This window comes from Phycodurus eques, chromosome 12 (assembly GCF_024500275.1).
Source record: "Phycodurus eques isolate BA_2022a chromosome 12, UOR_Pequ_1.1, whole genome shotgun sequence".
Taxonomy (NCBI): domain Eukaryota; kingdom Metazoa; phylum Chordata; class Actinopteri; order Syngnathiformes; family Syngnathidae; genus Phycodurus; species Phycodurus eques.
In genome coordinates this window covers 23,499,277-23,515,000 of record NC_084536.1, presented here as the reverse complement: position 1 = coordinate 23,515,000, position 15,724 = coordinate 23,499,277, and the positions used below count along the sequence as shown (strand labels likewise).

At 39.9% G+C, this 15,724-nt stretch overlaps 1 protein-coding gene across 1 annotated transcript in view; it reads left to right on the top strand.

Moving 5' to 3' along the window:
- Nucleotides 1–15,724, top strand: part of clasp1a (cytoplasmic linker associated protein 1a) — a 134,856-nt gene that overhangs the window by 104,017 nt on the left and 15,115 nt on the right. The window contains exons 30-34 of the mRNA XM_061692103.1: nt 71–149; nt 241–384; nt 11,000–11,149; nt 12,740–12,846; nt 14,858–14,983. Coding sequence (XP_061548087.1) covers nt 71–149; nt 241–384; nt 11,000–11,149; nt 12,740–12,846; nt 14,858–14,983 — 606 coding nt within the window. The remainder of the gene's footprint in view (nt 1–70; nt 150–240; nt 385–10,999; nt 11,150–12,739; nt 12,847–14,857; nt 14,984–15,724) is intronic.

Sequence of the window (15,724 nt, the reverse complement as noted above, 5' to 3'; positions counted from 1 at the left end):
ATACCTGAAATCTGTCTTAATAATTATCCAAATAGGGTGCACAACAGTTGATGTCTATTCATTTTTTCAGGGAGTCTTTCCCATTTGACCAACAGTTCAATATTTTGATGAGATTCATTGTCGATCAGACACAGACACCAAACCTCAAGGTATTATAGAAATTTAAAAAATGAAAACTGTGGTTGTTGATTAGTGCAGTTCATTGCGTCCCATTACTGAATGGTTGTTGTTACCTTATAGGTAAAGGTAGCTATTTTGAAGTACATAGAGTCTTTGGCACGGCAGATGGACCCAACAGACTTTGTCAACTCCAGTGAGACTCGCCTGGCTGTGTCACGCATCATCACCTGGACCACTGAACCCAAAAGCTCTGATGTCAGGAAGGTAGTCCTGTTTTCCATTTCAAAGACGACCTCATTTGAAAGTTGAGAATTGTAGTCAGTGTAAACAGTATTAAATCTCTACATTGGGAGATGTAGTGGAAATTAAGAATAGCACATCAAAAAGTAAAAGACAGTATGGTAGTTTTGTTTTGTATGTATGTCGTCTACCTAAATGTTGGTACCACTTTTTTTCCATTTAAAAAGGCCACTTCTCTCCTTACCTAAAATTATTTACTCTGCCAAAACAATGTTGATTTTTTATTTTTTTTTTGCATCTAAAACAGTTCCCATGTGTCCTAATAACATGTCTGTGGCATGCGTTTGTCAAAGTACCCCAAGGATCAATAATTCTATGCATATTTTTACAGAATATTTCTTGCCATGCTTAAATTAGCCCTCCTCCCACCCCTATACTAATGGGCCAATGGTAAATCTGGCTTTCATTAGAATGACGAACAGCGAGCTGTATCTCGCCAGTGCGTTCAAGCCAGCATTTGCCCATCTCCTCATATGCCTCATTCAGCAGTGGCTGGGCAATTTATTTTACTTGCAGAAGCAGAACCCAGAGTGTGGAAAATAAGCCAATTCCTTTAGCTTATAGACGACAATGAAAATGTTTGAACTTGCTGCGCTTCACTCTTTTGGCGACACATCGCTAAACACAACAGACGCGTTTATAGAAAGAGGCAGATAAATAAAGATGTACCTGTTATAATGTGTTAATTCCACACTTGGGTGGTTAGGCACTACCTAGACCCCAAAATTTGTATACAAACAATAAAAAGTAAAGTTTTACATTCACCAGCCTCAGCAGCTATACTGTTGTGCTTTTTAAATTTAGAGGCATGTCAAATCATTATGATACATTGTCATATTGTGCTTAAGTATTCATGTCACAATGTCTGGTCAAACCAAAACTTATTTAGAGTCATGTCCTCTGTGGAGGATTTTAATTTCCATGATGGATAAACTCAAAAGAACAAAGCACTGCCTCAACAAAAACAAATTCCACTCTAACCCCCAAAATTGTAACGCTAGAATACATTGTATATGTTAGCACTAGTCAAAACAAGGTACTCTGATTAATATTGCATTTGTGGGAGAAGAATTAAATAGAATAATTCATCAACCGGAGGTGGGTGTCATGTTTGACAAAGTCATTCATTATCAACAGCAGACCGGCAGTGACAGCGACGATACAGTAGCACATTTATATAGCGCGCCATGGAACTATGTCATCTGACAGATGAGGAGCGTTGGATTTAATTATTTGATTCTGTGTACATCATGGCTGAGATGGAAAACATGCAGTGGTCATCAGATGAAGTGTAGCAAAGAGTAAAAAGCGTTGTTTATCAACTTCTTGACATGAAAGAGATCCGCTCAAAGGGATCCAGATCAGCGCACAACTCGTACATTTTGATGATGTTCATGATCGTGATTTATTATGTGGCTTTTGTACATGTTATGCAATAGAATACTATGGTTTTCTTCGTAAATAAAGCGGGGAGGATTTGGCGAACAGACGTCACATTGTTGCAGATTCGCACTCTTGCAGGAGTGAAAAGACCTAATAATAGCAGCCCCATAAGCGAGCGCACCAAGGCAGATGCGATGTTTTAAACATATTTAAACATACGTTGTAGATTTAAGTAAATAGCAGCTGATGAAGAAATGCACATTCAAAATCTAACAAAGTTTTGACGTGTTGGGTTTAGTTCCCCTTTATAGTAGCAGAACTTACTTTATTTTCCTTTCGTGCAGTCAAGGCTTAGATAAGTTGAACAAGCCTAATTGTAAGTTCGCTGAGAAATGCAAAAGCAAAATTAGGCCTGTCACGATAATTACTATATTGACTTATCGTTCGATAAATAAAATCGACACAATAGTTTTTACGGACTCGATGAATTGTCATTGTTGTGGTGAGCTGGCGCCCGGATCACACAGTGAACCGACAGAGTTGGACGGCTGTGTCGTTAGCCACTAGTGGGCTCACGGAGGGGGCGGGATTTCCAGCAAAATATTTCTGCCACCACAAGTACTTCCGGGGCCCACAGTTGCCATTGCATCAGCGTTACATTTTTCTAAACACCATCTGCCAGTCATTGCAACAGCATGCTCCCGAAGTAAAATAAAACCGTTCAAGTTTCAGCGAACAAAAAGCACAACTGTCAATCCTTATGTGCTTTTTTTTTTTTTTTTTTTTTTTTTTTTTTTTTTTTTTTTTTTAAACTTGTCCTGTTCAGCTGCATGCCCTTGCAGAACGGTGGATCTGTATGCCTTTGTGCGGGAACAATTTTGCTGTGCAACAGGGGAGTTTGAAATACTGTAATTTCTCGTGTATAATGTACACTCATGTATAATACGCACCCCCAAAGTTGACCCCAAAATTCTGGAAAACCCTTCTACCTATGTATAATGCATTTTTACAATGAATGATTTTGCTTCTACCCATATGATCAAAGCATAAAGTATTATCTGTATTTTGTTAGTTTTTTCAAATAATTATTCTAAAGTTAAGCACTTTATTTGAACACGTAATACTTTCTTTTTATTTACTTGCTCTTATTTTGAAATTCACAGCCCTACTTTTATTTAGTAAATGAGAAAACACACAGTTGTGCTCATATGTTTGATTAGCCAGGCATAATTTGTAAGATGAGTAAAATTCTTTAAAGAAAACACGAAGGGCCAAGCAAAACACATTTACCGTATTTTCACGACCATAAGGCGCAATTAAGTCTTAAATTTTCTCCAAAATGGACGGAGCGCCTTGTAATGCGGCGCGCCTTATGTGTGCACCGGGTTCCAAAATCTTCTTCGGTCAAAAGAAGATCGCTTGACCGACCGGGAGCATTTCCTGCCGACAGGCTGCTTATATAGAGGAAAGGTGGACGTGACTGAGGACAGCATGCGAACGTTAAAGGGCGAAGGGTGCGTGTGAAGGAGGACGCTAAAGGCACGTCCCCAGTAGGTATATAGCGCCGGTATGTGCACTGTGCAAAACAACATCGGTTTGGCTCAGGACCCCCGAAAATGGCACCTACGAAGAGACATGCTTACGAAGCACAGTTTAAATTGCAAGTTATCAGTTACACGGAAGAACATGGGAATAGAGCAGCCGCAAGAGAATTCAAGATCAACAAATCCATGATTCGCAAGTGGAGGAAACAGGAAAACGAGCTTCGCCAAAGTCAAGGAAGCTGAGTTTCCACGGAAACAAGGCAAGGTGGCCTGAGTTGGAAGACTAACTTGAGCAATGGATTAATGAGCAAAGAACAGCCAGGAGAAGCGTCTCTACAGTCACCATTCGACTGAGTGCAATAACTGCTTGCCATCATTCCGGGAGGCTTGACGAAGGAACTCCAACCGCTGGACATCGGTGTAAACAGGGGCGCTCAAAGTGAAGTTGCGAGCGGCGTGGGTGCGATGGATGACAGATGGCGAACACATCTTTACTAAGACAAGAAGGCACCGCCGGGCGAGTTACGCCACAATTTGTGTATGGATTGTGGATGCTTGGGCTAATGAGTCTGCTTGCACTGTTGTTCGAGCCTTCCTAAAAGCCGGCACAATTTCTAAGGAGCCGTACGGCAACGAGACTGACTCCGACATTGACGAGAGGGAACCTGGTGTGTTTGATGGAGAACTTGCCCAGCTGTTCATTTCGGATACAGAAGATGAGGACTTTGATGTATTTGTGGATGAGAATTGATCAGAAAATAACGTGAGTAAATGTTGTTAAATACTTCAATAAAGTACAACCGAACTCAGTTTTGCTCACGCTGCCTTTTTAAAAACAATACGCTAGCATGCATGCTAGCGTATCTTTTAGCGTGCATGCATGCTACCGTATGTTGTAAGCAAGCGTATGTTTTACCATGCCAGCGCCCAATAATACGGTGTGACTTATGTATGTGTTAAATACAGAAATAGACCCCATAACTGAGACTGCGCCTTTTAATACGGTGCACCTTATGGTCATGAAAATACAGTAATTTTATTTTAATGGGGTTCAAATTAAACTGTCAAGCATTTTAGAAAAGCATTATCATCAAACAAAACATAACCATCAAGAAATTAATGATGGTTAATGTTCAGTCATCAGTCGTATTAAAAAAAAAAATTTCACATATTCTGCCAGGGTATGTAAACTTATGAGCCCAACTGTACATATTATGCAGTCATATGTACACCTGTCATATTGGAATGAAAGTGTAGGCTACACCTTTTTCATAACCTCTAGGTGACGCTGGTATATTGGAATGAAAGTGTACACCTTTTTCATAACCTCTAGGTCGCGGTGGCATATGGGAATGAAAGTGTACAGCTTTTTCATAACCTCTACATGGCGGCATACATTTATAAAATGGGAAAGTTTTTATCATTATCCCATCTTCCTATTTATAATGCGCACCATTGACTTTTGACATTTTTTGGAGGGGGGGGTGCGCATTATACACAAGAAATTACAGTACTCTGTTTATTTTTAATGTTTTAAATTATTTTGATGTTTATTGAAAATGCAGCTGGACAGAAAAGGGCTGTAGGGGACAGACAGAGGGACAGAGTGGACAAGGTGACTTGGTGTGAAAACCACAGAAGAACAAAAGTGAGACAGTCTATATATTTGAACACAAGTGATGTTTTGATGTTTATTGAAAATGCAGCTGGACAGAAAAGGGCTTTAGGGGACAGACAGAGTGACACAGTGGACAAGGTGACTTGGTGTGAAAACCACAGAAGAACAAAAGTGAGACAGTCTAGATATTTGAACACAAGTCACGTTACAACAGTTATTTGTAAATTGGGGGAGCGGGTGGACACCCAGTGATGAAATGCAATATCTAACCAAGGGAACCAGATAAGAGAGGAGAGAAAACGCCAGGATGTGGGAAAATGAGCAAGGCAGTGCTACTGTCGAGTGGTGCGGTGGGACATATTAGTGAATGAACACCATCACATATATACAGTGGGTACGGAAAGTTTTCAGACCCCTTAAATTTTTGACTCTTTGTTATATTGCAGCCATTTGTTAAAATCATTTAAGTTCATTTTTTCCTCATTAATGTACACACAGCACCCCATATTGCTGATTTATTAAAAAAGAAAAACTGAAATATCCCACAGCCATAAGTATTCAGACCCTTTGCTGTGACACTCCTATATTTAACTCAGGTGCTGTCCATTTCTTCTGATCATCCTTAAGATGGTTCCCCACCTTCTTTGCAGTCCAGCTGTGTTTGATGATACTGATTGGACTTGATTAGGAAAGCCACACCCCTGTCTATATAAGACCTTACAGCTCACAGTGCATGTCAAAGCAAATCAGAATCATGAGGTCAAAGGAACTCCCTGAAGAGCTCAGAGACAGAATTGTGGCAAGGTACAGATCTGGCCAAGGTTACAAAAAAAAATTCTGCTGCACTAAAGGTTCCTAAGAGCACAGTGGCCTTCATAATCCTGAAATGGAAGACGTTTGGGATGATCAGAACCCTTCCTTGAGCTGGCCGTCTGGCCAAACTGAAGAATTGGGGGAGAAGAGCCTTGGTGAGAGAGAAGAAGAACCCAAAGATTACTGTGACTGAGGTCCAGAGATGCAGTCAGGAGATGGAAAACTTCTAGAAAGTCAACCATCACTGCAGCCCTCTACCAGTCGAGGCTTTATGGCAGAGTGGCGCAACGGAAGCCTCTCCTCAGTGCAAGACACATGAAAGCCAGCATTGAGTTTGCCAAAAAACACCTGAAGGACTCCAAGATGGTGAGAAATAAGATTCTCTGGTCTGATGAGCCCAAGATAGAAATTGTTGGCCTTAATTCTAAGTGGCATGTGTGGAGAAAACCAGGTACTGCTCATCCCCTGTCCAATACAGTCCCAACAGTGACTGGGCCGAAGAAAAGACAATGAACCTAAGCACACAGCTAAAATAACGAAGTAGTGGCTTCAGAAACCCAAAAACCTCGGCCCCCAGCCCCAACACCCACTGTCCGCCCACGCCGAAGAAGATGAGGCGAAAACCAAAGAAGAAGCTGCGAAAACCAACAAAGAAGAACGCGCCCGCCCCCAACGTTAGCGGCTGCGAACAAAATTGCGGCGCGACCCCGCCAAACTCAATGACCAGTCACCCCAGCGCAACACCATACCGCGCAAAGGAGGCCCCACGATATGCAGTCCAACCAAGAGAAAAGTGAAAACCCGGACACCCCCCATCCAAACCACGCAAACGTCCCCGACCCAGCCCCCGAAAATAACACGAACCGAGAACCGCACGGAACCGAAACAAGGAACCCAAACCCAAATGACCCCCAACCCTCGTCGTGAGCAAGGACGGGTGAGGGTGCCAAGAGAGGGGAGAGGAATGCGGGGCCAAAAGTGAGGGGGGGGCGGACCCCCACCACTCCGGGGCCCGACATCCGTAGGGGGGGGGGGGGGGGGGTACAGGCCCCAGGAGTCCAACCAAGAGAAAAGTGAAAACCCACCACCAACCCCATTACTATGGTTACCAGTTCCCCGACTGGCAACCATTATTATTATTATTATTTTATGTGCCTTTGTGTGAGGCTTCTATAATATTAGCCTGTGTGAACAGCAGCCACACAGCACACGTCACCGCTGAGCAAAGCATAGGCCGGGCAAAATCAAGAGGAACGAGGAGAACTTTTCCAATCGTCTACACGTTCTTCCAGCAAAAAGTATTGCAACACATTGCCGATTCTATTTTAGTTCAAAGGCTGACTGGGAGCCATTAAGTCACAAAGAGTCGTGCCACGCTATAAAGCTATGAAGTCACGTTAAGTATGACATAACTCCTTTCAACTCTGCATCTCCGTGCTTTTCCGGGCGTACGTACTGTCCCAGTAAAGCCAAGTTACACAGGATGGGCGCATACGATTAGTACGCTCTCAGGGTGAGTTTAAGTGGACACATTTTGTTAAACCAATTTTTTCTAGTATTTGGGATGTAATATTCTATATTATTCTAATATTTTATAATATTCTCTATGGTGCCTCAGTAAACATGTTAAATACGAATTAGTCGTCCACGCATTCCTAAGTTTCAGATGTTTTTCTGCCGAGAGGACTGAAGTCAGGTCATTCGAATTTGTCGACCATCTCTACGTCACTAAGGAAAATCTCCGCCTTCCCTTTCCGCACCCGAGCCAGCGTGCTCTAACAAGTGGGTCTTCTATGCAGAGGCAACCAATCAGAAGAATGGGGGCGGTCTTAGCCAAATATGGACAAAGCGGATATAAAACTGGGTCAAACAGATGTAGCTGAGGGAGCTTTTCTGGACACTCGTATGACAAAACCAAGGTGTTTTTTAAAATGAAATTGACACTTTTATACTAAGTCTATGTTATAGTGTCACTATATGGGGTTTATAAATAGTCAAAATATGGGACCTTTAAATAGAACAATGACTCAGGATACAAGTTTAGAATGGTTAGTGTGCAAAAGCACGGCGACGAAAAGCCCGGCCGGCTGCTGTCTTGCTCGTTGTCCCTAACCAAGTGGTTCCAAAGAAAAGAAAAAAAAAACGGGTTGCTTCTTGAAATCACCACGAAATGAAGAATTAAACAAGATTATGTTGTGTCGATGTAGTTTGCTTTGTTTAAAGACGTTAATAAAATGTCACTGATTGTGATTTCTTTTAGTTTTGACCAAAGAATGCGTGAGCTAACATTAATATGCTAGCTACGCTTTAGACAATTGGTACATATTGACCTCAGGTATTGATGTGGATGAATATGCTTTAATGATATGACTCAACTCATTTGGCAACATTTTTGGTGTACCTTGAGTTAATTGTAAATATTACAGTCATTTGGCATAGAGAGCAAAGGACTGGAAGAGGCGGGCGGATCAGTCCTTAAAACCGGAAGTGCGTGGCATAACCCCCGCTGACTTCAGTGAATGTAAACATATATTTTATTGACAGGTGAAGGACTCGTCTTCAGCGGACCAACCACAATCTTGCAGCTCGAGGGCAGGTGTTATTTTTCATGATTTCAGAAGCATAAAAAGCTATAATTATATTACTATCGTTTATCAGGATAGTTTTGAGGAAAAAATATCGTCTTAAAAAAAATTGTCATCGTGACAGCCCAAAGCAAAATCCTTTACAATAGAGCAAGAAGCAAGCTTTGGGTAGGCAGGCAAGTCTTTCAGGACTAATTGTCACCTCAGTCACAGCCCTTGCAAGGCTTGGATGAGACATTGTGGCACCTGTTATGACATGTCTTCATTTTGTGTTTTGTGGGAAATTATCCTTCATCCTCAGTAGGTTATAATTTTAAGTTATGTAAAAATGACTCCAGGTTAATAGAGGTTATCCATCTACATCAGGGGTGTCAAACTCATTTTTGTCGCGGGCCGCATCGCAGTTATGGTTCCACTCGGAGGGCCTTTCTGGGTGTAAACCCATATGATTGCCTCATATTGTTACATATACACAAATTAATGGATAATTACTTTTGAAATCAGAAGCCAGTAAAAACTGTTGGTTCAACTACAGTATGAATCCATTTTATTTTAAAAGGGCGGTTGGTAACAAAGAAATGCTTTCAGTATCTCAACATTTTTAAAAGTGAAGCCGATTTGCAATGTTGATATTTTAGCAAGAAAGACAGTCGATGCACACTCGTGGGCCACATAAAATGACATGGTGGGCCGGATCTGGCCCCCGGGCCACCAGTTTGACACCTGTGATCTACATTAAAACAAGGCACAGATATATAAAAAAATGTATTAAGGCAGGAAGTAAAATGTATAACACAAAGCACTGTGATGAGCTACATCAACAACTATTGTGCTTTCAGCTATACTGCAAATTAATTAACAAGTAGGCATGAACGAATAAAATAAAAATTGTCAAACTGTGAAATCGTATTTTTCTCCGAAACATTCAGGTTGCCATATTCACCAAGAAATTTGATGTAGAATTGTGTTCCTCTTAAAATGTCTGCCAACTGTTTCTTAATTTTTTTAGGGAGCGCTGATTCAACTTGTATTGTACTATCCCATGTCTTTATGGAAAAAAAAAAACGGTACAATATTGCATCCAAGTATCATGGTGGAAGACTGGTGTCTTTTTGTAATGCCAATTCTGCCTTGCCACTGTGCCCCAGACCCTACATAACTGGGTGAGTGAGGAACTAGCTGGCGGAGTCAGTGCTACAGCCTTACTGTCCATTGAGGGCAACCTGGGAGAGAGGTGTAAGCAGGTAGAACCAGCTCCAACACATGACAAGTATCCAATTTCTTGCCTGCCCTGTGCCTAACCAACATTTTAAAGACTACGTGAAACTGCGTGTGGCATCTCTAATTTACCTCTGCCATTTACGATCTAGCTGATATGCTGTACTGAGAATTTGAGTCCGTGCTTTGTGAATTGTTCACTCACCAAACATTTTTTTGATGCAACCAGAAAATTAATAATGCAAGAAACGCTTCACTTTTCATTAATTGACCTACAGGTCAGATATACTATACAAATATGCTTGGGAATGCCAGTGTTAGAACTCACTAACCTTGCACCTTTTTGCCTGTCTTCAATTCTAACAACTCTATTCGTCTTACATACTGTATGGAACAACATTGTGTTGAAATGCATGTACCAAATGACTGACCGAGAGGCCAATTTGCCTAAGAAACCGCACCAATACTGTTTGGGTTCTTTAATTGTGGGGAGATGAGACAGCCACAGATAAAGTAATTATTTTATCATTGTGCACTTATTGACTTAGCCATACTGTACCAAACAGTCCTGGCCAACATTATTGTCACTTAGGTGAAAACCTGGACAATGAAGAGATGAAAACTAAATATTATTTGTTTGTTTATATTATTATTGTTGTTGTTGTTATTATGATTACATTTTAAAATGTACGATGTGTTTGTAGCAACGGAATGAAGTCAAGTTAAGCATGGTTTGTATATCGATTATATTGTGGGGATGTTTTCCCCTTTAGACATCAAAATGTGCAGTGGGTTGAAGATACTCCGTTCTTCAGAACATTAATGAACATAACTATTCATCCCAGTGCACACAAATTGTTGCAGTGGTAAAGTTTGTTTTATACTGGCCAGAAGAGTACTAATGTCAAAGAACAAGCACAAAATATTAACAATATTGCTGAACAAGCAACTGTGAAATGTGTCAAATTAAACAATACCCACTACCCCAGTGTACATATACCTCAGCGGTTCTTCTACCAGCTTGACAAAATAAACATAAACGCGTTCTGCTGCTCTACTTAACCAAAAGTATTCCTTTGGAAATTGAGCACATATCACGCACATTTAAACAATAAAACATTATTAGTAATGAGATGTTTTTTTTCCTCTCTGATTTAAACATTCACTTTTATAGTTTTAACAGCTTTTCTTTACAGACAAAGCCATAATAGTTAATGAAGATGTTGACTGTCTTGGCTGCCTTGCTTTCAAATTAGCTTTGACCTTTGACTGTGACATGTGCATTGTATATCAGTTTTGTAAATACTTTGTCTTCTGTCCCATAAGCAATTCATAGTTTTGGTGCTTTTTTTTGAGTGAACAATGTACTTCTAGATCATGAAACGCATGTGCTTCTCCATGTGTCTCACTGCCCTTAGGCAGCCCAGGTGGTGCTGATATCATTGTTTGAGCTCAACACACCCGAGTTTACTATGCTGCTGGGAGCTCTGCCTAAGACGTTCCAGGATGGTGCCACCAAATTATTGCACAACCACCTGAAGAACTCTAGTAATGCCAGTAGCAGTGTGGTAAGTTGAGTGAATACAGACAATAAAATATGGCATTCTTCCATGAAAAAAAAAAAAAAAATGAACTCACATTGTGGTTATTCATAACATTAAACTGAGCTGTAATTTATTAAATTTAGGGCACATTTGAACGACCACGAGTGCTCTAATATCCTTCGTGAGCCAAGATTTGGCAATATTTATTATATATACCGTAATTTCTTGTGAATAATACGCACCCAAAAAGTGACCTCAAAATTCTGGAAAACCCTTCTACCTATTTATAATGCATTTTCACAGTGTATGATTTTGCTTCTACCCATATGATTAAAACATTAAGTATTATCTGTATTTTTTTTTTCAAAGACTTATTCTTAAGTTAAGCACTTTATTTGAACACGAAATACTTTCTTTTTTATTTAGTTGCTCTTGTTTTGAAATTCACAGCCCTACTTTTATTTAGTAAATTAGAAAACACACAGTTGTGCTCACATGTTTGATTAGCCAGGCATAATTTGTCAAATGGGTACAATTCTGGCGGCACGGTGGCCGACTGGTTAGAGCGTCAGCCACACAGTTCTGAGGACCCGGGTTCCGGCCCCGCCTGTGTGGAGTTTGCATGTTCTCCCTGTGCCTGTGTGGGTTTTCTCCGGGCACTCCGGTTTCCTCCCACATCCCAAAAACATGCATTAATTGGAGACTCTAAATTGCCCGTAGGCATGACTGTGAGTGTGAATGGTTGTTTGTTTCTATGTGCCCTGCGATTGGCTGGCAACCAGTTCAGGGTGTACCCCGCCTCCTGCCTGATGACAGCTGGGAGCCTAGTGAGGAGAAGCGGCTCAGAAAATGGATGGATGGGTACAATTATTTAAAGAAAACATGAAGGGCCAGGCGAAACACATTTAATTTTTTATTTTAATGGGATTCAAATTAAACGGTCAAGTATTTCAGAAAAGCATTATCATTACACAAAACATAACCATAAATAAATTAATGATGGTTGTTGTTGAGTCATTAGTCATATTTAAAACAAAAAAACCCAAAAAATATTTCACAAATTCTGCCAGGGTATGTAAACTTATGACCACAACTGTACATATATGCAGTCATACATACGTACCCGTCATATTGGAATGAAAGTGTAGGCCACACCTTTTTCATAACCACTAGGTGGCGGTGGCATATTAGAGTGAAAGTGTACACCTCTCTCATAGCCTTTAGATGATGGTGGCATTTTGGAATGAAAGTGTACAGCTATTTCGTAACTTCAAGATGGCAGCATACATTTATAAAATATGTTTTTTTTCACATTCTTCCCTATACCTGTGTAATGCGCACTATTGACAATTTTTTTTTGGGGGGGTGCACATTATACACGAGAAATTACGGTAATCCCTCAAGCGAAAACTCAATTTCAACTGCTCGATATATTTTTTGTGTTGCACACCACACATAACCAGGTCATACACACACACACACACACACACACACACTCACACTCACTCACAAAAGGCAAAATTACGTTTTTTTTTTTTTTTTTTTTTTTTTCAGTTAAAAAAAAATATATATATTTTTTTGTAACTTAATGCTTTATTTGTTATGGCCTTTTAGGGGTCTCCAAGCAACTCCATTGGGCGCATGCCACCTCGCCACACACCCAATCGAACCAGCCCACTCACCTCTCCAACCAACTGCTCACACGGAGGAATGTCTCCAAGGTACAGTCACGAGCCATCTGCTTGTAACACACCACCATTTTCTAGTGCATGCCCTGGAATTGGCAATGTAAATGCAGCTTCACAGTGTTCTATGTCTCACCACAGAAGTACGAATATGTTACTGAGTGAGTTGTTGAAATTTGTTTGAGCACATCCCTTTTCACCTGTGTTTCGTCCAACACGGGAAAGCCTGTTTTTAACTACTGAGTGACGAATAGTGTATGTACTGTTGTGGACATTAGGGAATGTTTATGGTTCCATGTAGGGCTGCAGCTATCGAATATTTTAGTATTAGAGTGTCCTACTAAAAATTTTATTGAATAATCGAGTATTTGGATAAATTAGATTTTTGCTTGGTTACGAATACACAAGAAAAAATAAGCCATTTAAAAAACAAATGAAATTTTCTTTCTTTTTTAAATAATAAACCATGTTATTTCTTGAATTCACATTTAGCAGGAAACTGTTTTCTTGTCTAGAAATATTTTCAGTGAGGCAAGAAAACATAAATTTCAGTTTAAACTTTTTTAAAAATGTTTTTTTCTTAGCATTTCTTGTATGTATAAAAAACATAAGGCATGAATTTAAAAAGGCATAAGGAATTTTAGGATGTGTAATAGTCATTTCGTAGCTGTGCCTTTATTAGCTTAAATCAGAATAACTAAATTACAACCCAATTCCAATGAAGTTGGGACGTTGTGTTAAACATAAATAAAAACAAAATACAATTATTTGCAAATTATGTTCAACCTATATTTAATTGAATACACTACAAAGGCAAGATATTTAATGTTCAAACTGATCAAATTTATTGATTTTAGCAAATAATCTAAACTAGTTCAGTTACTGACAACTGATAGCATGATGTGAATTCCTGCTTTCAGTGATGTGGAACAATCCAGAGCAAAACTCTGGCCCTCCAGCCAGGACAAAAAGGCATTTTTCTTAGACCTTGGAAGAGAAGGGGGTTGGATGATATAATCAGAGTTTATGTATTCATCAATTGGGGTGCCAGAGCCAAAATAGATAAATAAATCAACATATTTCATGTTGAACAATCAGGTTGGGAATTGAGAAAATATCCTTCATTGATAGATATTAAAATTATGTTAAAAATAGTTACACTGGCATTCTATTGTGATAATACGCTTGAGAATTAAACATTACATACATTGTTTAAACAAAAGAGGAAAATGTCAGAACAAGATACGTCTGTCTGTATTTATTCAAATGGTAATGCTAAATGTTATTGGCTTTCGATTGAATAGCAGTTTTCTATTTTCAAGGTACTTAAAGCGCTTTAAATCTGTCACTGCCATTTATCTGCCAACCCAACATTGCCAATGCATGTTGTAGAAATTGCTACAACACATACCAGTTTAGATTTCAGTTCAGCCCTTTTATGAGCAAACCAGTTGGCCCTAAATTACTTGTTGCGCTCTGATGGTTGATGTTAAGTAACAAAATTTATCATGCTTTGATATCTTAAAAATCTTAACAACTACACAGAAATCATTACATTGATTTATTATTATATGTCCATTCAAGAAAATGCAGTACGGTGATTTTGCCTGTACAGCATAAAACATTTTGCCAGTGCAGTGAAGCAGCTTTGTGTTTCATACAATTCACTTCTCGATCTTGGAATTAGCAGCTCATTAAACTGGAAAAACTAAAACATTTTTAAATGCTAAGTAGCCAATAAAGATAATGTTTCATCTGGCTTTGATTATTGTAGTTGAACTGTAAAGTAATAAAATAGATTTTTTTTTTGCAGGCGGAATATTGTCTTTGTGTAATATTTTCATCTAAAGTATAGCTTCGGTCTTACTACTCAAGACTGGTTCATTTTTGACTTTTCTATTTCTGCACATTTATTTGTTCTTTTTCTCCTATGAACACCACCACCCTCCCACCTTGTCTTGTGGTCTCCTCCTGTTGTTTAATTCCATCTTTCATTCTCTCACCGCTGTCTGTCCGTCCTTCCCTCCCAACCGCGCTGTGGCAACAGTCGGTTATGGGGTTGGGGTGTCGACGGACTGTTAAAGCAACCCCCTGCCCCTACTCCTCTTCCTCCACCTAACTCCACCCCTGCTGCCCCTTCTTTCGGGGTCCTGCGCAGAGCACACTCACCCAGGTAATTAGGTGGGATGAGTAAGAAAAGAGATGAAGCTCCCAGATCCAATGTTATCTAGCATCTCAGTTTCTAGCTGATTGTATATTACATATCATCGCTGACTGAGAAACAAATGCATTACTTGATTGACTGTATGTGGATAATTTGTCTCTGTGAATAGCACATAATGTACTAAGAGCCTGATTTACTAAGATCCCAAATAGCAGGTGCTAAATTGCGTGTTCGCTCTCACAGGTGCTAAATTGCGTGTTCGCTCTCACAGATTGCACGCGCTATTGGTGGTCGTGTTGCGCGTGATTTTACCAAGATCTCAAATAGCAGGTGCAGAATTGCATGTTAACTCAAACAGATTGCACGCGTTGTTGCCAAAAGGCGTAAAAAGGGCCGCAAAACTAAACAGTGGGTATGTGACAAGAATTAATAAAAATCTTCCTGGAAAACTAACGCACAACATTGTCATATTTTTTAATAGCGGCAGGAGACTTTGACCATACAAACTTGGAAGTTTGTCCTGCCTAGACTTTTTTAAGAATGCACATTTTGCAATTGGATAAAACAACACTTTGGACCAGGTCTACACAAACTTACCAGATGCCTACAAAGTCACCCCCCTGCCACATCTTGGTCGATCAGATCACATCTCTTGGTCATTGATCTGTGTTTATAAACCTAGAATCTGTAGACACAGTCTGTAAAAACAGTTCAAGTGCGGACCGAGGAAGCAACAGCAGCCCTGCAGGA